At 47.9% G+C, this 23,734-nt stretch overlaps 1 protein-coding gene and 1 long non-coding RNA gene across 2 annotated transcripts; one reads left to right on the top strand and one right to left on the bottom strand.

Annotated features, from left to right (window-relative positions):
• Positions 1–1,901: 1,901 nt before the first annotated feature.
• Positions 1,902–15,808, bottom strand: LOC129486692 (uncharacterized). Its single transcript, XR_008659055.2, has 4 exons — positions 15,187–15,808; positions 5,581–5,768; positions 4,497–4,635; positions 1,902–4,320 (listed from the first exon to the last, which is right to left on the bottom strand). It is a non-coding gene; the product is annotated as an uncharacterized lncRNA (long non-coding RNA).
• A 445-nt stretch (positions 15,809–16,253) lies between these two features.
• KLF10 (KLF transcription factor 10) lies at positions 16,254–23,188 on the top strand. The gene is made up of 4 exons (XM_055286947.2): positions 16,254–16,417; positions 19,579–19,812; positions 19,916–20,828; positions 21,590–23,188. Exons 1-4 carry the CDS (start codon positions 16,382–16,384, stop codon positions 21,847–21,849), a joined length of 1,443 nt encoding a protein of 480 aa, XP_055142922.1. The 5' UTR covers positions 16,254–16,381; the 3' UTR covers positions 21,850–23,188.
• The last annotated feature ends 546 nt before the right edge of the window (positions 23,189–23,734 follow it).

Here is a 23,734-nt window from a genome sequence, read left to right as displayed (position 1 = left end):
AAGGCTGGAGTACAGCGGTGCGATGTTGGCTCACTGCAACCTCCACCTTCCAGGTTCAAGGGGCTCTCCTGCCTCGTCCTCCTGAGTAGCTAGGATTACAGGTGTGCGCCACCACACCCAGCTAATTTTTGTATTTGTAGTAGAGACAAGGTTTGGCCATGTTGGCCAGGCTAGCCTCGAACCCCTGACCTCAAGTGATCCGCCTGCTTCAGCCTCCCAAAGTGCTAGGATTATGGGTGTGAGCCACTGCGCCTGGCCTGAAGTGGTGATTTTTAAGACTTCCTCAAGTGAGTCTAACATGCAGCCAAGGTTGAGATACACTAATCTTTCCTAATTTTTGCTCTTGCAAAAGGACCTATATCACATTCCACTACAGCCCTTTTCCTTACCCTTCCACTTTTTCCTCCCAGTTAATCCTATTCCTTTTCTAGTGTTGCTATATCTCAAGAATTGTTAAAGCCCACTGCCCCAAAAGGTGAAGGGAGTTTTGTGAACTCAGGCCACAGGCAGTGGGCGGAAGAAGGTGGGAGGGCTGGGGACTGGGTGGGGACGGGGTTGGGGTGGGGTAGGAGGGAACCTGGAGACCCAGGAAAGCGGGAGGAGGATCAGCGGGGAGGGAAGGCCAGGACAGAGAAGGGAGTGGAGGAGGGTGGAGGGACTGGGGACCCAGGAGTAGGGAAGAGGAGGGGTGGGCTGGGGACCTGGGATTGAGGGAGGAAAGGAGGAGAGGGAGGGTTGGGGACCCAGGAGTGGGGAACAGGGGAGGTAGACAACCTCCAAGCAGCACGTTCCTAGTCCTTCCAGCCTGCTTACAGCTGGACAGACGGCAGCCTTCAAAGCTGAAGGCACCAGGGAACAAACACCGTTCCCGCAGCAGCCGTATACCCAAATTTAAGTTGAAATGTTCTGCATTATGCTTGGAGTTTGGATTCTATCCTGGAGCAGCAGGCAGCAAAAGCCAGCCACCCAGAGTCCCAGCAGACCACAAATGACTTTTGGAACTGAACACCGCTGCTGCTGTGCTGATGGGACCTTAGAGCCAGGCCCTAGATGAACCCGTTTCACCACCTACTTGCTCTCCCCTGGGCTGTGAGGGTCTTTTCATTCCACTTAGTTGGGTGTGAAACAATGTCCTGTCCTTTAAAATGTGCTTTTTCCCACTGCCTTTCACCTTGTCCAAGAAAGGCAGTCATGAAAAAGCACATTTTAAAATTAACACTTCCTATTGAGAAAGTGATCAGTACAAGAAAAGCCAGTTCCAGAGACCCAAGGCCTTGTACTGGGCACTGCGTCCACATTGGTTATGACAGCCTGTGACCTCTACCCACAGGCATGACAGCCTGCTCCTCACCACTCCCAGGCCATACTCCCTCCAGATCTCAAGAAGGTCTGACCACCTCCTGGAGAATGTGCCAATCAGGATGGGTGCACTTGTAGTCCGAGCTAGGCCGGAGATTCCCAGGATGCTGAGTCACGTGCTGTACAGTTTGGCTGGAGGTGGATGTGGCCGCCGCTGCGTGTATCTATCACTCCAATAGTGGAAAAAATGCAGACTTTCCCATAAGCAGCCAACCAGGCACATATCCAACCCTGCTGGTAATGGGCACACCAGATCTGACTGCACAGAAGGCGGGTTTGATTTTTCTGAAAGAGGCAAGGTGCCAGTGATGTATACCCGCTGCTTTCCTGCACGGGCACTTACCTACAGTTTCACCCAGTTCTGCTTCCCAACCCAAACTGTGGGAATCCAATAGTCAAACACTTTAATGGCATCCAGACTCTCTTTTTTGTTTCATCCAGTCATTCCTGGAGCACACATACATTGTCTCAGCATCTTGAAGGAAAGGGAAATATGGACACGGTACTTTATGCATCCGGACATCAGAACTAGGGCAACACTCTCCTTGTTATTGCATATTTATTTTGTGGCATATTCTAGGACCATTACACAAGCACTTTGAAACTACAACCAATTAAAGCTTTGAATTAGATGTGTAAGTTAGTTAGAAGCCAAATTGTTCCACCATCTGGTTTAGGGGACTGGGGAATCCATTCATTTCTCAAACATTATTAGAGACAGGCTTCTTATGTGATTAGTTCTGGGCAGTGGACATCGGTAACTAAGGTTCTGATCCTCCATGAACTTACAGTCTAATGGAGAACAGAGATACCTGCATTATAGATGACCATGCTGTGTGGAATGTGCTACAGGGGAGACAAGCACAATGAAGGGACTTCCTAAGGTTCTATGTCAAATCAATGGTGTCACCAAACCCAGGGAAGACAAATCCCTGATCTAACGCATCCTAACTTTTTTTTTTTTTTTTCCAGACAGGGTCTCGCTGTGTCACCCAGACTGGAATGTTGTGGGATGATCTTGGCTCACTGCAACTTCTGCCTCCCGGGCTCAAGTAATCCTCCCACTTCAGCCTTCTGGGACTACAGACGCATGCCACCACACCTGGATAATTTCTGTGGTTTTTGTAGAGATGGAGTTTCACCATGTTTCCCAGGCTGGTCTTGAACTCCTGGACTCAAGCAGTCCCCCTGCCTTGGCCTCCCAAAGTGCTGGGATCACAGGCATGAGCCATCGCACCTGGCCCTAACACATCTTTGTGTGAAGTTGTCCACATTACACTGGGACTCAGCCCTGTCTGCTAGGGACATATTGAAGGTGGATGTAGCAAGAAGCTAAGATGAAAAGAAGTTGACTCTAGCCAAAAAATGTCAAAGAGGAAGAGTTCAAGACCTGTCGTGAGGTAATGGTGAGGAAGATGTCACCCGAGATAGAGAACTAGCTTTGATTTAGGTCACGCAGGGCTGGACTGTGAAGACCCTTACACATTGTGGTAGAAGAGGGTTTGTGGGGTGAGGGGTGATTTTGCTCTAATATTTTTCTACTGCAGGTGAAGAAATTTGAATTAAAAGCTCAGTTTTTAAGTACTTCATCATTAATCCAAACAAAGTTCTTCCCTTATTTTACTTTTTATTTTTCCTTTATACCTCTAAACCCTAATTATATTCCCTTCACCCCATAGCACCTACTTTAATGTATCTTTAGATATGCATGGATGCCATCTTACAAAAGTTATATTATTTTAGGTGAGACGTCTTTACGAAAATGATAATGTACTATATATCCTTTCCTATTTCCTATGTTTTTTCCTTACCCCTCAGTATTTTTTGTTTTTTGAAACAGGGTCTCACCCTGTCAGCCAGGTTGGAGTGCAGTGATGTGATCTTGGCTCACTACAGCCTCAATCTCCAAGCTCAAGTGATCCTCCCACCTCAGCCTCCCACGTATATGGGACTACAGGCATCTGCAACCACACCCAGCTATTTTTTTAGTTTTTTAGTTTTTGTAGAGACAGGGTCTCACTATGTTGCCTAGACTGGTCTCAAAACTCCTGGGCTCATGCAATCCTCCCATCCAAGCCTCTCAAGGTGCTGGAATTACAGGCATGGGCCACTGTTCCCGGCTACCCCTGGATTTTAAAGATCTACAGTGCTGCAGTATACTTCCAGTTGGTTATTTCTTACTGTTACTTAGTATTCAACAGTCTACATCTGCCATATTTTGTTAATCCCTTTCTCTAGTGATAAGCACCTAAGCTGCCTTCAACATCCAGCTACCCCAATCAATTTCATGATGAGCATTCTTATGAACTTGTGGGAGAACTTCCTCGGAAAAAATATATATTCCAGAGCTTTTCACAGGTCATAGGATATGTGCATGCTTCATCTCAACAAAACCAGATTGCTTGCCCAAGTGGTGGTACTGGTTCTAGTTGACACTCCCTCCAACAGTGCCCAAGAGTTCTATAATATCTTCCACATTCTCAGCTGCACTGACCTTTCTGCTCCTGGTCATTCTTAGACAGAAGCTCAGAGTAAATGTAACCAACAGGAGTTATCAAAGGCTCCTCACCTCATGAGAACCATGAGAAAGGGGATGCTTTTGAAGAATTGTGCAGGAATGATTGATCTTACTTGAAAAACCAGAAGATGAAACATATGTTGTATTCTCTGGGAATTTTGTGAGATATTCGGCATTACAAATGCAAAATATTTTCTGCATATATTTCTTTTTTTGCACAAATATCCCATTCAGTCTTTGCCCCCACCGCCCATGTTTGGCTAGTTTCTACTGACTTGGTTTGAAGCATTCTTTGAGTTGGCTGTGGCCAGTCTTCATCATGACCTGGTGGTGGTAGGCAGCAAAGGGGAGGTGGAGTTGCAAGACCAGAGTGTCCTGCTGAGCAGAAGACTGGCCTCACGAGATGAGCTGGGCCTTCCTCCCTATCTTCAGCTGTCATTCTCCTTGGGTCAGAGGGTAGAATATTAAAATGACAATAATAGGGCCATGCGTGGTGGCTCAAGCCTGTAATCCCAGCACTTTGGGAGGCCGAGGCAGGCGGATCACCTGAGGTCGGGAGTTTGAGATCAGCCTGGCCAACATGGCAAAACCCCGTCTCTACTAAAAATACAAAAATTACCTGGGTGTGACACATGCCTGTAATCCCAGCTACTCGGGAGGCTGCGGCAGGAGAATCACTTGAACCTGGGAGGTGGAGGTTGCCCTGAGCCGAGACCATGCCACTGCACTCCAGCCTGGGCAACAGAGCGAAATTCCATCTAAAACAAAAAAAAGGCAATAATAAGGCACATTTATAGGGTAGTTTGGACCCTGCTACTCAAAGTATGGTCCTCAGAGTAGCATCTTAGGTATCACCTGGGATGCTGCTTGGTAGAAATGCAGAATGTTGGGGCCCAACCCAGAATCACTGAATCAGAACCTGCTTTGAGCAAGATCCCCAAGGGATTCTATGCACATTACAGTTTGAATAGCACTACTTCAGTCTTTGCCAAACATGTTCACATTGATTATCTCACTTAAACACTTCTCAACACCCCTGATTTCCTTGGGTATAGTTACGTAAATCTTACGTTGCAGTTGAGGAAACTGAAGCTAAGCAGGTTAAAATAACTGGCCCAAGAATATCCAGAAGAGCCCCATGAAAACAGATTTTTTAACCCCCAAGGTCATACTTTGTTTATATCCCTTTCACCCCATGCCTCGTTTTTCCTCACTCCAGCTGCCTACTGGAGGCAAGGTCTGCAAGTCTTGCGGCCCTCAGGATCTTTCTCTGTTGGGCTCCAGACCTGAAATATGGCAAATTTGGCTTGAGACCAAAAATGCTCACTGCTTTTCAGCCTCAATCCTTCTCTACCTTCACTGCAAGTCTCAGTTAGGAGTTCAGAGGACGCTATGGTCTGAATGTTTGTGTCCTCCAAAATTTATGATTCAAATCCTAGTTCCCAAGATGATGATGGTACTTGGACCCGGGGCCTTTTGGGAGGTGATTAGGTCATGCGGGCTCTGGGATTAGTGCCCTTACGAAATAGGCCCAAGGGAACCTGTTTGTCCCTTCTACTGTCTGAGGGCACAGTGAAAAAGCTCCATCTATGAGAAAGAGTGCCCTGCTAAAACATTGAATCTGCTGGCACCTTGATCTTGAACATGCTAGCCTCCAGAACTGTGAGAAATAAATTTCTGTTGTTTATAAGTCACCCACTTACAGCATTTTGTTACAGCAGCCTGAACAGATGAAGAGAGAGGGACAGCCAGACCTTCACTGGGTGTGAGGTGGGTGGAGTTATTAGTGGGTCTCTCCTTTGAGTGAAGTTTATCAAGTTCCATTTTTTTCTTCTTAAAAGCAGGTTAAGCAGGGGTGCTGAATCTGGGGTTCCTCAGACTCCCAAGGCATCTGTGGATATAATTCAAGGAGTCTGTGATCTTGGATGAGAAAAATATTTAACATTTTTATTTGCACTAACCTCTTACCACACCTAGCATTTTCTTTACTATAACTACAGGAAACAAACCACACTAGGCTCAGCAGGACCTGTGACCTGTGACTTTGTCACTAGGAGAAATCACAGATATTTCCATATTGCATAACTACTGCAGACCTTGAAATCTCATTTATGCTCATGATAACTTCAATATTACCTCAGTTGTTAGTCCCATACTAGATCTTGTTATTAAACGTGTTAATAGGTGGAGCACAGTGTGGCTCATGCCTGTAATCCCAGCACTTTGGGAGGCCGAGAGTGGCGGATCACCTGAGGTCAGGAGTTTGAGACCCGTGTGGCCAACATCGTGAAGCCCCGTCTCTACTAAAAATACAAATATTAGCCGGGCATGGTGGCATGCGCCTGTAGTCCCAGCTACTCAGGAGGCTGAGGCAGGAGAATCACTTGAACACGGGAGGCAGAGATTGCAGTGAGCCGAGATCGCGCCACTGCACTCCAGCCTGGGTGACAGAGCGAGACTGTGTCTCAAAAATAACAATAATAATAATAATAATAAACAAATGTATTAGAGCAGCACTATAATGCCAAAATACCATAAATACCATTATATATGTATGTGAATATGTGTATATATATATATATATATACACACACATATATGTAATCTTTTTTATTTTTTAGAGACAAAGTCTCTCTTGTCACCCACACTGGCGTGTAGTGGCACCATCATGGCTCACTGCAGCCTTGACCTTCCAGGCTCAAGCAATCCTCCCAACTCAGCCTCCTGAGCAGCTGGGACTACAGGCATGTGCCACCATGCCTGGCTAATTTTTTTTTATTATTTGTAGAGACGTAGTCTTCCTATGTTGCCCAGACTGGTCTCAAACTCCCGGGCTCAAGTGAGCCTTCTGCCTCAGTCTTCCAAAGTGCTGGGATTACAAACGTGCACCACCTCATCCAGCCTATTTTTTTTATATTTGGATAAATGTGTGATCAATATAATGGCTTCATTTGTAATCTTATGAACTTCATTTTATGAGCTCAAAAGCATTATCCTGAGAAGGAGTTCATAGGTTTCATTAACCTGTAAAAGGACCATTTCAGATTCTGCAATCTTCATCACATCCTCCAGTCTGTTTTTGATTGTTGTTTTGGGTTGGTTCATGTCACCCTCGGATTTATTTTACTTTTTTTATCAGTAGCAACATAGCACTTAAAACCAAAAGGGGCCTATATGCTTGTCTTCAGGAGTGAAACGAAGACTCTCCTGAGAAGACGGCACTCCACTGCACAGCCAGGCTTGGTGGCAGTGGGGGCTAAGAACCCCAAGGAAGAACATGCATGACCCTTGCCCTCCTTCTGGAAGATCGTCTCAACATTCAGAAGATTTCAGTTAAAAAAATGCCACATGCTAAATAGAGAGACCAGCAGCCATAGCTTTTGCTGACTGCTCACCCTTCTACAGCTTTATATCATAATCTTGATTATAACCCACAAAGAAAATGGAAGATGTTTGGCCTTTGAAAAAGAACACTCCTCCTTTCACCCATGATACTAGGCAAGATTACCAGAATTCTGACACTGGAACAGGTAAAAGTCACTGGGTCTATCCAGAGAAAATGAAAGGTCCTACTTTTAAGAAGCTGTAAGAACCCTACCTTTACAATTATTGATGTGCAAAGAGATGTTCATGATAGGTTAAGTAAAATAAGAAAAAGCAAGTTACAAGATAGCATGTTTTATAACATATATACAGAGGGGAGTGAGAAGACAGGGTAAAGAGCCTGAAAATATATGTATCAAAATGTTAGTAGAGGTTAATTCTGGAAGTGGGATTACAGGGGATTTTCATCTTTTTATTCCTTTTTGTATTTTTTAAACAATCAGTATGTTTTACCTTTGTTAAAAAAAATAAGGGAACACAGCTGCATTCATTTGGTAAAAATCACAATGTTAAGTAACTATATTTTACTGCTACTTGGAACCTTGCAGAGCCACTTAACCACTTAACTGGCTTCTCACCTGTTGGGGAGATAAAAAGAGCAAATGGAGAGTGGAGGAATTTAATTTTTTTTTTTACAAAAATAAATCCCTATAGTGTTATATCATGGACTTTATACAGTGGGCCACATTAGGACCTCCAGATTCTTACTGCACCAAGTAACAACCGGTGTATAGCAGGTGCTCCATCAAGGTGAACTCCCTTTCTTCCTATTACACATTTATTTCCATCTCAAAGCACTCAAGAGAGTGCTTGCTGGTGGCGTGGAATATTTTTCTTCCAGATCTCCATTTCTCTCTTTTTTCTTTTTTTTTCGTTGAGACAGAGTCTCACTCTGTTGCCCAGGCTAGAGTGCAGTGGCACAATCTCGGCTCACTGCAACCTCCGCCTCCCGGGTTCAAGCAATTCTCCTGTCTCAGCCTCCCGAGTAGCTGGGACTACAGGTGCCCACCACCACGCCTGGCTAAGTTTTGTATTTTTTTAGTAGAGACGGAGTTTCACCATATTGGTCAGGCTGGCCTCGAACTCCTGACCTCAGGTGATCTGCCCGCCTCGGCCTTCCAAAGTGCTGGGATTACAGGCATGAGCCACCACGCCCAGCCACTTCCCATTTCTGTAAGGTAAAAAAAATGTATTTCTTCCTCGCTCTGATTTTTTTTCCTTTTCTACTTGACTAGTTTTTCTAGTTCTCCTTCCTGGGGCTTTCTCCAAGGTATTTTAGATTCTTTTTTTTAAAAAAGGAAAACAAAAAGTACTCTTATAAAAAGGAATATTTTGAAAACTGTAGCTGTCCCTCCAGAACTGAAAGAAACACACATGGACTATTTCAGTTATCTCTCGCAGTATAGCAAACCACCCCAAAACCCAATGACACTCCTGTGGACAGAAGCGGGACCGTGGAGTGGAGGGGAGGCAGGAAGTGATGCCTGGGCTGTTCTTCTATTTATTGTTCATGATTCTGTGGGTCAGGGCTTGGTGGGGATGGCTCATCTCTGCTCCGTGTGGTGTCAGCTGGGCCTGCGTGACTGGGGCTGGCGGGTCCCAGGTGGCCCTGGTCACGTGGCTGGAGTGTTGGTACTGGCTGTTCGTTGGGGTGCCTTAGTTTTCTCCATGTGGCCCTTCTCCTTTCACATGTTCTCTTATTATTCAGTAGTTTAGCCTGGGCTCCTCTGCCTTGTGGCTAGTTTCCAAGAGGATAAACACAGACACTTCAAAGTCTTCTTAAGATCTAGGCATGGAAGTCCCACAGCACTGCCCCAGATTCTCCTGGTCAAAGCAAGTCACAGGCAGGGTCAGCCCAGAATCAAGGGGTAGGGAAACAGACTTTACCTCTTGACGCAGAAATAGCAAAGTCACAGCAGAAAAGGTTACATGGGACAGGAAGGGTTATGGTGGGCATCTTTAGAAACAATTTTCCCCATAATAGAGTTTAAGATTAAAAAAAATTTTTAACGAGCTTAAAAACCATAGTAATTAGTATAATGAAAATAACTAATAATATTCACCAGAGGAGATTTTTTTTTTTCTACTCTGGCACTTTCACTTTCTAAATCAGCCCCAGTTTGCCTCTCATCCCCACTCTGCATGCCATGAGGCCAGGACATCCTGAGCACGCACACAGGAAAGAAATCCTTGCCACGCCCTCTGCCAGCATTTCACCACGGGCCTGCCCCCTTCAGCCCGCTTCTTCCTCAGAGGCCCACCCTCAGTTCTCTTCTTTTTTCTCGTTATTTTCTTTTCCTGCAGGATTTTATCTACTCCCTTGGCTTCAATTGCCACCTAGACTCTGATGACACCTACATTTTGTTTTTTATTTCTATCTATTGATTTATTTTTGAGACAGGGTGTTGCTGTGTTGTACAGTGCTCAGAGTACAGTGCTCGGAGTACAGTGCTCGGCTCACTGCAGCCTTGACCTCCTGGGCTCAAGCAATGCCTCAGCATCCCAAGTAACTGGGACTACAGGCACGCACCACCACACCTGGTTAATTTTCTGATATTTTGTAGAGACAGAGGTCTCCCTATGTTGCCCAGGCTGGTCTCAAACTTTTGAGTTTGAGCAGTCCTCCTGCCTCAGCCTCCCAAAATGCTTGGATTACAGGCATAAGCCATTGCACCCGGCTAAAATTTTAATCTCCAGCCTAGATCTTTCTCTGTTGGGCTCCAGACCTGAAATATGGCATTTTCTTTCTTTCCACCAAAGCCCACTAACTCTCTGTGGCCCTCTTCTATTTCATACAGTGAATCAAGCCAGAAACCTGGCAGTTCTCAATACTACCCTCTTCCTTATGTCTACATCCAATCAATTACCGAATCCTGCTTGCTCTTGGCATCTCTATTCCATCCTCTCCAGACCTGCCACCATTTCTTAGTTTAGCCCAGCATCATCTTTGCTGCTTGCAAAAGCCTTCTCAATGGCGACAGACCCTCACTCCTCTGGTCCATTCTCCATGCTGGGCCAGAATGAGCTTCCTATACCATCATCCCTGTTACAACCTGTCAGCAAGTCCCCCTTCTCCTTAGGATAAAAGTTCCACTTCTACATTCCTTAGCATGGCATGCAAAGGCACTTCATGTTCTGGGCTGCTTTCCTTAATAGCCTAAGTTCCTCATCCTGCCTCTCAGATCTGTGATCCAGACAATTTCCAGAGCATCCTAAATCCCCAAGGCTCTCTCTAGTCTCCACCTCTATCCCTTTACTTCCCCAGCTTACAGATCAAATGGGAGAAGCCTTCCCTGACCCTTCCCTAGGCACCCGCAGGTACTTATCTTAGCATTTGTCAGAGTCTATAGTGACAGCTGGCTCTCCTATTTACTTCTCCCACTATACTGGAAGCTCCTTCAACACTGGAACAGTGTCATTTTTATGGTTTTTCCTCAGTGTTCAGCTAATACCTGGCATATGGTGGGGCAACAAATGGATGAATGGTGATGAGACCCACTGACTGCAAGGAGCAAAGAGAAGATGTCTCATCGGTACAATGTGTTCTAACATTTGTAACTGACCTGAGAAATCTTTACATGTCGGCTCCCCTCTCACTTCCTTCATTATTCTGATCTAAGGAGAAACCAGTACCATCAGCAGGAAGGGTCAGCATCTATCTGAGGTACTACTTACTACTGCCCAAGGGCTTTCTTTTACTCATGCTACATTAGTCTGTTCTCACACTGATGTAAAGAACTGCCCGAGACTGGGTAATCTGTAAAGGAAAGAGGTTTAATTGACTCATAGTCCTGCATGGCTGGGAAGGCCTCATGAAACTTACTGTCATGGTGGAAGGGGAAGAGGCACAGAGCACAAGCAAGAGCAGGGAAAACCGCCTTATAAAACCATCAGATCTCATGAGAACTTACTCACTATCACTAGAACAGCATGGGGGAAACTGCCCTGATGATCCAGTCGCCTCCCATCTGATCCCCCGTCGACAAGTGGGGATTATGGGGATTACAATTCAAGGTGAGATTTGGGTGGGGACAGAGCCAAGCCACATCCAAACCATATACACACCCAAGATGACAGTTTTCCATGTCTGACCCTGCAATGACACAAGCTAAGGGAAAGGCATAGAAGGACCCACACTTCCACCTAGGCGTTTGCACATATCCTGTCTGTAACTCCAGTGGGTCTTCAGAGACAATCTACAATTACTTTCTCCAATAAAAAAAAAAATCTTGAGTGCTTCGTATAGAACAGATACTGGATCAAAAAGATGATTATAGGCTGGGTGTGGTGGCTCATGCCTGTAATCTAAGCACTTTGGGAGGCCAAGACAGGAGAACTGCTTGAGCCTGGGAGTTCAAGACCAGCCTGGTCAACATAGTGAGACCTAAGCTCTACAAATAATAAAAAAATAAAAATAAAAAAAAATCAGCCAAGGCTGGGTGCAGCGGCTCACGCCTGTTAATCCCAGCACTTTGGGAGGCCAAGGCAGGTGGATCACTTGAGGTCAGGAGTTCAAGACCAGCCTGGCCAACATGTGAAACCCTGTCTCTACTAAAAATACAAAAATTAGCTAGGTGTGGTGGCAGGTGCCTGTAATGCCAGCTACTCGGAGGCTGAGGCAGGAGAATCACTTGAACCCAGGAGACGGAGGTTGCAGTGAGCTGAGATTGTGCCACTGCACTCCAGCCTGGGCAACAGAGTGAGACTCTGTCTCAAAAAAAAAAAAAAAATCAGCCAAGTGTGGTAGCACACACCTGTAGTCTCAACCACTCAGAAGGCTAGGGTGGGAGGATCATTTGAGCAGAGGAGGCTAAGGGTTCAGTGAATTGTGATCACCCCACTGCACTCCACCCTGGGTGACAGTGCAAGACCCTAGTTCAAAAGTATAGATGATTATACATGATCACCATCTCAGGAGTTCAGATCTGGATGGAGCATGGGCAGGATTCAGTATCGTAAAAAATGTTTCTTGCAAAATAACTAATCCACTCCCAGCATGAAGGTGTGGACAATGTACGCTGAGAGCAAAGAAGAACCATCAATTCATCCTGGCGTTATGAAGGAAGCCTTCAACAAAGTGACAGTGGTACAAAGACCTTGAAAGCCAAGAAGGCAAAGGGGGCCTTCAGGGATGCAAATGTACATTTTTTTTTTTTTTTTTTTTTTTTGAGACAGAGTCTCGCCCTGTTGCCCAGGCTGGAGTGCAGTGGCACGATCTCGGCTCACTGCAAGCTCCGCCTCCCGGGTTCACACCATTCTCCTGCCTCAGCCTCCCGAGTAGCTGGGACTACAGGCACCTGCCACTGTGCCTGGCTAATTTTTTTTGGTATTTTTTAGTAGAGACAGGGTTTCACCGTGGTCTCAATCTCCTGACCTCGTGATCCGCCTGCCTCGGCCTCCCAAAGTGCTGGGATTACAGGCGTGAGCCACGGCGCCCGGCTGCAAATGTACATTTCTTGTACATGGCCTCCCCTTGCACTTTAAAGAAAATCCCCATTTCGGCCGGGCACGGTGGCTCATGCCTGTAATCCCAGCACTTTGGGAGGCCGAGGCAGGCAGATCACGAGGTCAAGAGACTGAGACCATCCTGGCCAAAATGGTGTAACCCTGTCTGTACTAAAAATACAAAAATTAGCTGGGCGTGGTGGCGCATGCCTGTAGTCCCGGCTACGCAGGAGGCTGAGGCAGGAGAATTGATTGAACCTGGGAGATGGAGGTTTCAGTGAGCCAAGATCGCGCCACTGCACTCCAGGCTGGTGAAAGAGCAAGACTCCGTCTGAAGAAACAAAAAAAAAAAAAGAAAAGAAAATCCCCATTTCAAACCATGACCTATAACTTCCTCAGTAGTCTAGCTCCTCCTGCCTGACTTTCCAACCTCATCCCCTCCCACTCTCCTTGACACCCTCTGCACCTCCAGCCACATTGCACCCCACGGGGCCAGCTCCTTCCTGCTGTAAGACAGACTTAGCTACTCCCTCTACTTAGGTGCATTTGCCCGGGATCCTCCTATCCTCTCGTGAGGTTTTCAGCTTAAACATGTCCTTGGAGCAAGCTTCTCCTGTATCTCATACCAAACCAGTTGCCCAGTCACAGTCTTATCACCCTGTTACAATTTGGTGCACTGCAGTCAACTTACCCACCTTCATGGTACTTGTGTGTGTGTGTGTGTGTGTGTGTGTCTGTGTGTGTATATTCGACGTGTACTTATCTTTGCCTCCCCTGGCCTGTCTTGTTCACTGCTACTGTCCCTGGAACAGTGCCTGGAACACATAGTAGATGCTCAACAAATAGTTGTCGAATGGAGTGGATAAACGAACAAAAGCATGTGCAACATAGTGTTTCCTGAATGAGGATGTGGCACTGAGACATGAAAATGCACCATATGTTTGAGGAACAGCAAGCGGTTTGCTGTGGCTGTGGGCAAGGGTAAGTCTGGGTGGAAGACGAGGTGGGGAGGGTTGGGAGAGTCCTATAGTTGGAGGCGGACTGGATAGCTCAGAACTGAATGGCCTTTTATCTCCTGGCAACAGGAGCCATGGATCATTTTTAAGGAGAGAATGTTATGATTGGATCATGACTTTTAAAAAGCCATTCCAGTCACAGTGTGGACTTGGGCAGTGGAAAATAAGCGGGAGTGTGGGTGGAGGTTGGGTGGGGGGATTGCAGATTGTTTAATCCGAGCAAGACTTGATGACAGACTGATCTAGTGCAACATTTGGAGAGTAGAAATGGAAAGTGAGAACAGAGACATTTCTGAGGCAAAACTGCTGGGTCCTGGGGACCAATCAGATCCAGGGCTTTGAGAGAGAAGGTGAAGGCTAGAAGGAGACAAGGCATGCATCCGGGGAGTAGAAACAGCAATTCTAGTTTTGGATATGTTGAGTCTGAGGAGCCCGGGAAACATCTTTCTCTGAATCTCTAGGAATTGTGCCACCACCACACTGTTCCTCCTACCCCTTTTCTCTTTTCTTTCCTGTTTTGAATCACTCTCACAAGTCAAGACCGCTCCCTGCTTCTCAGCCCGCTGGGGAACCAGGCCAGCAGGCCCCACATTCCTGAGGAAGGGACAGGGTTCTGGCCTGGAGGGTCTGGCAGAAGCCACCCCAGGGCAGAGCCCGACAGGAAGGAAGGTAGGCCTGCCGGAGGGGCATACAGGAGCTTCCTCTCCTGCCACAGTGTCCAGGGCCAGCTGCTCCAGCCCTCAGGCTGGGTCAACAGGATGGGACAGCCCAGGCGGAAGGAAGCCTGTGGTGAGGGACACCCCGCAGACAGAAGCAGGGACATGGGGTGGGGAGAGGCAGGAAGAGCTGCCGGGCTGCTGAGCTGGCGCCTCTCCAGCAGACTCAGGAGGGGCGGTGACAGGAGGCCATTCCGTCCTCATCCCCGCAGCCCTGGGCCTCTCTGGTCCTGGCCAACAGTATTATTATCATTATTATTGCTGTTGTTCGCTAGCCTGGGCCTTAGATATATTAGAAAAAAACCATCGGAAGATACGCATAGCATTGGCAGTTTCTAAAACAATTAATTCCCTTCCTATGTTCATTCTGTGATTGGGATAGAAATGCTATTTGCATTACCAGCCTTTCATTCAGTTATAGAGACGTGAGTGCTCACAGAAGAGACTGTGATTTTTGCCTTAAATTCAGCCTGTCCAAATCGGATAAGATCTCTAATTTGCTTTAAGCCCCGTTATCACTGCCTTCTTCTCCAACAACAGCTGCTGTGATCGCGCACAAACGGCCAAACGGGGGCAAATCCGTGCCAAAGCAGGGGCATGGGCTTTCCTGATCAGGAGGCCCAGCCCCAGCCCCCGGGCGCAAAACACGGGCGGCTTCCTTTCAGAAACCCAGCCTGCCTCCCACCAGCTGGAGTGGGTGGGTGGGGCGGTAGTGGTGCCAGTTTCAGGGGACGGCCGGCAAACCCACCTCCAGGCGTGCTCCAGCGGGAGCCTGGAGACCCTAGGAGAACCCTCCCCACAAGCGGCTTCCAGGCAGGACGCTTCCAGAGGTCTTGGTCCAGGGGTGGGGGTGAGGTGGGGTCTACCTTTGAAACAGCTACAATTTAAACTTCAGCTACACCGAGCTCAAACTCGATTCCGCAGCCGAGTGTCAGCGGCAGAGAAGGATAAAAACTCGGGTCTACGGCTCCCCACCACGCCCCTGGTCCGGTCCTCGGGGCTTCCAGGAGTCCTCACGCCATCCTCTGGGTTGCCCAGGAGGAAGGATGGGCGGGGCGGGCAGGCGCTGCGGGCGCTGCAGATGGGGAGGGCGAGCCCGCGACACGGCGTGAGCGGGGGAGGGGCGCGCGAGTAGGTGTCGGCTCCGTGACAGGGTCCCCCATCCCGCGCCCCACTGCTCCCCGAGGCTTAGCGAGGCAAAACCCAGCAAATGTTTCAGAAATGCAGCTCAGTCGGTCACCGGGTTCTGCTTCCTCATCAGACGCTCAAGAGGATGGCGCTTCCAATGCAAATCTCTTGGCTCCGGCCCCTTGGCTGGCAGCCGCCGCGTCCCCCGCCTGCCTGGCGTCCCGCCCACTCCGTGGCGGGCTGAGACGAGGCCCGGCGCGGAGGGGACGGGCGGAGCGGGCATCCCTCCCCACCCCCCACGTGGGGCCGGCCCTCCGCAGTGCCGGGGCGCGCTGCCGTCGCCGCGCCTCCCCGGCCGCGGCACCGCCTCTCTAGGCAGGGGCGGGGGACGAGGGGCAAGGAGTGGGCGAGGAGCGGGCAAGGGGTGGGCGAGGGGCGGGGGGCGTCACTCAATCAGGTGGCCTCTGGAGTTCCCTGGGGCAGGGCCGAGGGAACACGCTGCCGGGGATTGTGTACACGCTCCACTGACACCAGCTTCACGCTGCCGGGCAGTCGCTGATCACGCGTGGCCCCGCGAGCCCATTGGCCGGCGCCTCACACACCTTTGCCGTTGATTGGCCGGCCTCAGGCTCCGCCCCCGCCCCCGCCCGCGGCGCGGGGCAGGCTGAGCGGCTACCTGAATGGGGAGGGGGCAGACGGCGCTGAGCGCGGTGGCGGTGGGAGCGTCGTCTAGTGTCTCCGGGCGCCCGTCTGTGGCCAAGCAGTCAGCAGCCTAGCAGCCAGTCAGCTTGCCGCCGGCGGCCAAGCAGCCAACCATGCTCAACTTCGGTGCCTCTCTCCAGCAGACTGCGGTAAGTCATTTGGGGATGCCCCTGTGCTTCCTCGCCTGGTCTTGTCTGGGGGGCCAAAGGGGGCGCGAACCCCGAGCCCCTGACATCAGCCATGCCTGAGAATCGGGGCTGCAGCGGAGTCGTGGGGAAGGAAAGGGCTTCCTGCCTGCAGACTATGGGGATTAGTGAGGGCGTGTGTGTTGGGGAGGGGGTCGAACCAGGGGGCTGGGATCTTGAGACGGGGACAGGGGTCTTGCTCTAGATGTACTGAGGAGGGGAAGGGACAACTCCGCATGGAGACCCGAGAGGGCTGGTGAGGAGGAGGATGACGAGCGGGGGGGGAGTGGGGAGGGGGCCGTTGCCCTGCAGTGAGGTTGGGGTACGGTGTGGAAGGGGAGTCGCGGGAGGGACAAGGGGGCTACCCTCACCTGGCAGCGAGGAGAGATGCCCGGTCTGGCTCAGGAACGCGAGCCAGGGTAGGAAGGGGCTGCTCGCAAGCACTCGGGAGGCGGGGTGTCCACAGGAGAGGCGAGTGGGCTACCCGTCCTGGGGGTCTGAACCCACGCTTGGAAGACGGGGGCTGCTCAGCAGATAGCTCGGGGCTGGGGGAAGGGGCGCCTGTCGTCGGCGCGGGGGGATGACACGAGGGTCCGCCGACCGCCCTGGGGGACGAGTTGCTCCCCCAGACGTCTGGAGGGGGACTCTTACCCCAGGGGCAGGTGGCCGCCTTCTGACGACTCCTTGGAAGAGGCGGGAGGGTGGGAAGCGGGACCCAGCAGCTGGGGCGGGAAGGTGGGCGGGGGGAGCTGGGCCGCGAGACGCGGGGGCCGCGCGTCTGGAGCCGGGGCCTGTGGGGGCTGCACGTCTGGGAACCCGTGGAGACGGGCGGCGGGAGGGGCCTGGAGCTGCCGGAAGCTACGGGGAGGGGGCGCTGCGTCTGCAGGGAGAGACGGGGTGGTCTGAGGTCCCGTGGGCCGCGTGGGCGGGAAGTGCCGAGGGCTCGGCCGGGTTCCCGGGGGCTGCCGGCGGGAGGAGGGCGGCGGCCGGGTTTCCGCGGGGACCTGGCTCCTCCTCCCGCATCTGAGGCGGAGGCCGGGGGTGGGCCGGGAGCGGGTGCGCCCGGGGAGCTTCTCGTCCCCGAGTGACCCAGCCCCGGCCTCCGCCAGGGGGGGGAGCGAGGCCTGGCTCCGCTGTCGGTTCCTAAGGGAACGGCGGCTCGCGGGGAGCTGGAAGGGGCGGGCGCCTCCCGGAGCCTGGCGCCCGCAGCCCCGCCCCTCTCCGCGGGCCCGGCGCGCACGGCCGGGCGGTTGGCGGCGGCGCCCGCGGCCCCTCCCCCGGGTCGGGCGCGGGCGGGGGCCCGCAGGCTCAGGAAGTAGGGGAAAGGTGACGGCGCGGCAATTCCCAGTTCACGTTTCCTGCGCCTCTCGGAGCAGCCGCTGATCACGCTTTGTTCACATGCCTCGCCCCCTCCTCGCCCACGCCCCCGCCGCGGGCCGCACAGCCAATCCGGGCTCGGGCCGCCGAGCCGGCCGGCCAATGGCGGGGGCAGCGGCGCGGGGACGTGCGAGTGGCGAGGAATGTTCCCAGTGACTCACCCGCGAGCCCCATTGAGGTTAGGGCGGCCCCATCCGTCGGTCCCCGCCAGCTAGGATCTCCCCCGCCGTCCGCCCCCGCCCCTCGTCTGCCTCCCCCGCCCGCGCCTCCGCCCGCGCTTCCCTTTCCTGCCTCCAGCCCCACTCCCTTTCCTCCCCTCCCTGTTTCCCTTCCTGTCCTTCCCAGCTCACGCTCTCCTTCCCTGCCGCCTGCCTTTCTTTTTTCCTTTCTTTGCATTGGCGTCTTGGGGCTGTTACACACACGCGCGCTGTCCATTGCAGCTTACATAAAGGCGGGCGCGATTATGCAATTGCATTGTTAGCGCTATTTCAAGAGCAATGGCTCGTTTTCTTAGGATTTCAACACGAAGGCATCATGCATTTTTGAAAAACTAGTATTGAGAATAATACCTTGCAACGTAAAGAAGGTTTTTTGGTATTTTTACACAATCTCTACTTTGACCAAACGAGTCTGGACAGTTTTTTTTTTAATGGAAAATAGGAGAAATGGTGAGTAGTACCATTTTTTTTAGCGTAGTTCAAAGAACTTTGCTATAAAACATTAGGTATGAGTTCTACAAATAAGTGCAAAACGTGTGCTGTTATTTTGTCATCAAGCAGTTCTTTAAGGAATTAAAATAGATTGTACTTTGATTATGCTGACTTTTTAAAGTCGGTTTTTGCAAATTCCAAGTAGAATATTAAATTTTTTGATTATCCAGTTTTTAGTAATATTGCATTAGCTATGATGTAGTTATGTGTGGCAAACCATTGTGTGAAATAGATTCAGTAAATGGGAGTACAAATATGAAGAGATTGAAAGTTAATCAAAATAAACATTAGAATTTTTTTCTAAGTATTTCACTTGATTTTTCTTTACCATAATCAAATAATCAAATAATTTTAGATCTTAAATAATACAATTTTAACTTGAAAGATACCCTGAGGATCCCTTATCTTTTGATTTTTATCCCAAAGTGCAAAGTGACTTTCCAAAGATCAGACCCATAACAACAGGCCAGAGCTCTACTACATTTTGTCTTTATTAGAAGGTTTTGGCTATTTTTATTTTCTATCAGCAATTTGTACCTCAAAAGAGCTCATACCATACCTGTAATATTTAAAAAGATCAATTTTTCGCAGCACTCTCCCTTAGTTATTTTGTCCGACTCCAGTTGCAGGTAGCTACTCTGGAAAGTCTATATAAAACAGTTTTTTTCTTCTTAGCCAAATACTTTTTTTGGATCACAAATGCATTGATAATTTTCATCTTAGTCCCCTTAATGGTAATAGGTGTGCCTCTTTCCCATGAACGGATATCGCTATATCAGTGTTAAAGTCTAAATGTTAAGAGAAAGAATGAGGAAGATTTTATTGCCACTACTGTGAGGTTTGGGTTACCTACCTAACAAGTGTAGCTGAACTTCCTTAGTATCATAGTAAGTGTGAGAGGAAAATTATTTGTGATTTTAATTTGGAAAGGTGTGTGAGTTGTAAGAAAAAAAATAATAGTAATATTTACTTATTTTTCTGTGTGTCATTTGGATGACAAAAAATATGCTTATAAGCGTTCCTCTTTTGTTTTTATAGGAGGAAAGAATGGAAATGATTTCTGAAAGGCCAAAAGAGAGTATGTATTCCTGGAACAAAACTGCAGAAAAAAGTGATTTTGAAGCTGTAGAAGCACTTATGTCAATGAGCTGCAGTTGGAAGTCTGATTTTAAGAAATACGTTGAAAACAGACCTGTTACACCAGTATCTGATTTGTCAGAGGAAGAGAATCTGCTTCCGGGAACACCTGATTTTCATACAATCCCAGCATTTGTAAGTATTACTGTTTTTAAGATAGATGTAAATTATATAATTTCTTAAAATTTACATAATAAACCGTAGATTTCTCATGCTTATATATTTCTCTTTTCTTTAGTGTTTGACTCCACCTTACAGTCCTTCTGACTTTGAACCCTCTCAAGTGTCAAATCTGATGGCACCAGCGCCATCTACTGTACACTTCAAGTCACTCTCAGATACTGCCAAACCTCACATTGCTGCACCTTTCAAAGAGGAAGAAAAGAGCCCAGTATCTGCCCCCAAACTCCCCAAAGCTCAGGCAACAAGTGTGATTCGTCATACAGCTGATGCCCAGCTATGTAACCACCAGTCCTGCCCAGTGAAAGCAGCCAGCATCCTCAATTATCAGGACAATTCTTTTAGAAGAAGAACCCACCTAAATGTTGAGGCTGCAAGAAAGAACATACCATGTGCCGCTGTGTCACCAAACAGATCCAAATGTGAGAGAAACACAGTGGCAGATGTTGATGAGAAAGCAAGTACTGCACTTTATGACTTTTCCGTGCCTTCCTCAGAGACGGTCATCTGCAGGTCTCAGCCAGCGCCTGTGTCCCCACAACAGAAGTCAGTGTTGGTCTCTCCACCTGCAGTATCTGCAGGGGGAGTGCCACCTATGCCGGTCATCTGCCAGATGGTTCCCCTTCCTGCCAACAACCCTGTCGTGACAACAGTCGTTCCCAGCACTCCTCCCAGCCAGCCACCAGCCGTTTGTCCCCCTGTTGTGTTCATGGGCACACAAGTCCCCAAAGGCGCTGTCATGTTTGTGGTACCCCAGCCTGTTGTGCAGAGTTCAAAGCCTCCAGTGGTGAGCCCGAATGGCACCAGACTCTCTCCCATTGCCCCTGCTCCTGGGTTTTCACCTTCAGCAGCAAAAGTCACTCCTCAGATTGATTCATCAAGGATAAGGAGTCACATCTGTAGCCACCCAGGATGTGGCAAGACATACTTCAAAAGTTCCCATCTGAAGGCCCACACGAGGACACACACAGGTACCAGCCACTTCTTACTTATGTCTTTAGTGTTTAAATGAAGAGGTTTTGGCTGTGATCACACATTTAAACCCAGGATGATAAGGAATAACTTGCCTTAGCTAGTTTAGAAGATGGTATTTACCAGTGCAAGGTCCTCCAAAAGACTTAATTGGAGGCCGCTCATGAGTGCCATAATCCTTGCACTTTAGGAGACCAAGGTGGGAGGATTGTTTGAGCATAGGAATTCAAAACCAGCCTGTGCGACATACTGAGACCTCATCTCTACAAATAATTTAAAAATAAATAAGTATGTAAACACTTTATTGATGTGCTTTTGTTTCAGTCTCTCAAATGATGATTCTGTAGATGTCTGAGTAGTTACTTTAATAAGGCATCTTTAAAGTCTTTGAATCATAGTTGAAGTCAGGAAGTCTTTTCATTTTTGGCTTTTTTTAAGGGATGAGGTCTTGCTCTGTTGCCCAAACTGGTCTCAAACTTCTGGGCTCAAGCTATCCTCCTGCCCCAGCCTTCTGAGTAGTTGGGACTACAGGTGCATACTACTCCACCTGGCTGCCTTATTTCATGAGGGGAAGAGTTTTGTAAATGTGATCGAGTGACAAGTTGAAATTGGAGCAATACATATCTCATATTCATTTGACAGTTCGATTTATTAGCTTTTATTATTTAAAATGTATCTTCTCATATACTTTTAGATAGAATTGAACATATAATTTACAGCAATCTTATGCATAACAATGATTTGTATGTCTTTGTTTTAGGAGAAAAGCCTTTCAGCTGTAGCTGGAAAGGTTGTGAAAGGAGGTTTGCCCGTTCTGATGAACTGTCCAGACACAGGCGAACCCACACGGGTGAGAAGAAATTTGCGTGCCCCATGTGTGACCGGCGGTTCATGAGGAGTGACCATTTGACCAAGCATGCCCGGCGCCATCTGTCAGCCAAGAAGCTACCAAACTGGCAGATGGAAGTGAGCAAGTTAAATGACATTGCTCTACCTCCAACCCCTGCTCCCACACAGTGACAGACCAGAAAGTGAAGAGTCAGAACTAACTTTGGTCTCAGCGGGAGCCAGTGGTGATGTAAAAATGCTTCCACTGCAAGTCTGTGGCCCCACAACGTGGGCTTAAAGCAGAAGCCCCACAGCCTGGCGCGAAGGCCCCGCCTGGGTTAGGTGACTAAAAGGGCTTCGGCCACAGGCAGGTCACAGAAAGGCAGGTTTCATTTCTTATCACATAAGAGAGATGAGAAAGCTTTTATTCCTTTGAATATTTTTTGAAGGTTTCAGATGAGGTCAACACAGGTAGCACAGATTTTGAATCTGTGTGCATATTTGTTACTTTACTTTTGCTGTTTATACTTGAGACCAACTTTTCAATGTGATTCTTCTAAAGCACTGGTTTCAAGAATATGGAGGCTGGAAGGAAATAAACATTACGGTACAGACATGGAGATGTAAAATCAGTTTGTATTATTACAAATATTGTCATCTTTTTCTAGAGTTATCTTCTTTATTACTCCTAGTCTTTCCAGTCAACATCGTGGATGTAGTGATTAAATATATCTAGAACTATCATTTTTACACTATTGTGAATATTTGGAATTGAACGACTGTATATTGCTAAGAGGGCCCAAAGAATTGGAATCCTCCTTAATTTAATTGCTTTGAAGCATAGCTACAATTTGTTTTTGCATTTTTGTTTTGAAAGTTTAACAAATGACTGTATCTAGGCATTTCATTATGCTTTGAACTTTAGTTTGCCTGCAGTTTCTTGTGTAGATTTGAAAATTGTATACCAATGTGTTTTCTGTAGACTCTAAGATATACTGCACTTTGTTTAGAAAAAAAATCTGAAGATGAAATATATATTGTAAAGAAGGGATATTAAGAATCTTAGATAACTTCTTGAAAAAGATGGCTTATGTCATCAGTAAAGTACCTTTATGTTATGAGGATATAATGTGTGCTTTATTGAATTAGAAAATTAGTGACCATTATTCACAGGTGGACAAATGTCCTGTTAATTTATAGGAGTTTTTTGGGGATGTGGAGGTAGTTGGGTAGAAAAATTATTAGAACATTCACTTTTGTTAACAGTATTTCTCTTTTATTCTGTTATATAGTGGATGATATACACAGTGGCAAAACAAGTAAATTGCTTCAAATATATAGTGAAAAACATCACTATATCTTCCCATTTAACATTGTTTTTGTATATTGGGTGTAGATTTCTGACATCAAAACTTGGACCCTTGGAAAACAAAAGTTTTAATTAAAAAAAAATCCTTGTGACTTACAATTTGCACAATATTTCTTTTGTTGTACTTTATATCTTGTTTACAATAAAGAATTTCCTTTGGTATATAGAATGGTCATTGCATTTCTTAAAAACCATTCTCAACTCTCACCTTGACATTGATCATTTATATTATCCAAGGACTTAGTGTCTGAATTTCTCTAAGGGTCTCATTCAAATTTAGAACTGTAGGAGTATGTCTTTAACATGAATCCATTAAGAGAGTGTACAAAGTGAGACCAAATATCTATTTGGTGAGGTAATATGTGAACCAGCCAGTTCTAAGAAAACACATTTAATTTTTAAATATTGTTTTTTATTTTTCAAGACGCAGTTTCACTCTGTCGCCAAGGCTGGAGTGCAGTGGCATGATCTCAGCTCACTACAACCTCTGCCTCCCAGATTCAAGTGATTCTCCTACCTCAGCCTCCAGAGTAGCTGGGATTACAGGTGTGCGCCACCACGCCCGGCTAATTTTTATATTAGTAGAGATGGGGTTTCGCCATGTTGGCCAGGCTGGTCTCAAACTCCTGACCTCAAGTGATCTGCCCATCTTGGCCTCCCAAAGTGCTAGTTTTTAAACATTCTTGAATATTTTGATGATTTGGGGTT

This window comes from Symphalangus syndactylus, chromosome 7, assembly GCF_028878055.3.
Source record: "Symphalangus syndactylus isolate Jambi chromosome 7, NHGRI_mSymSyn1-v2.1_pri, whole genome shotgun sequence".
Lineage (NCBI taxonomy): Eukaryota > Metazoa > Chordata > Mammalia > Primates > Hylobatidae > Symphalangus > Symphalangus syndactylus.
The sequence above is the reverse complement of the archived record's forward strand: the minus strand, read 5'-3'. Positions and strand labels throughout refer to the sequence as shown.

What these genes read in the sequence shown, in the direction of transcription:
- KLF10 (XM_055286947.2), top strand. Translation starts at nt 16,382, where the DNA reads ATGCTCAACTTCGGTGCCTCTCTCCAGCAGACTGCG. An exon ending in CCTCTCTCCAGCAGACTGCG is followed by an intron (nt 16,418 to 19,578) that starts GTAAGTCATTTG and finishes TTGTTTTTATAG; the next exon opens with GAGGAAAGAATGGAAATGAT. An exon ending in CCACACGAGGACACACACAG is followed by an intron (nt 20,829 to 21,589) that starts GTACCAGCCACT and finishes TCTTTGTTTTAG; the next exon opens with GAGAAAAGCCTTTCAGCTGT.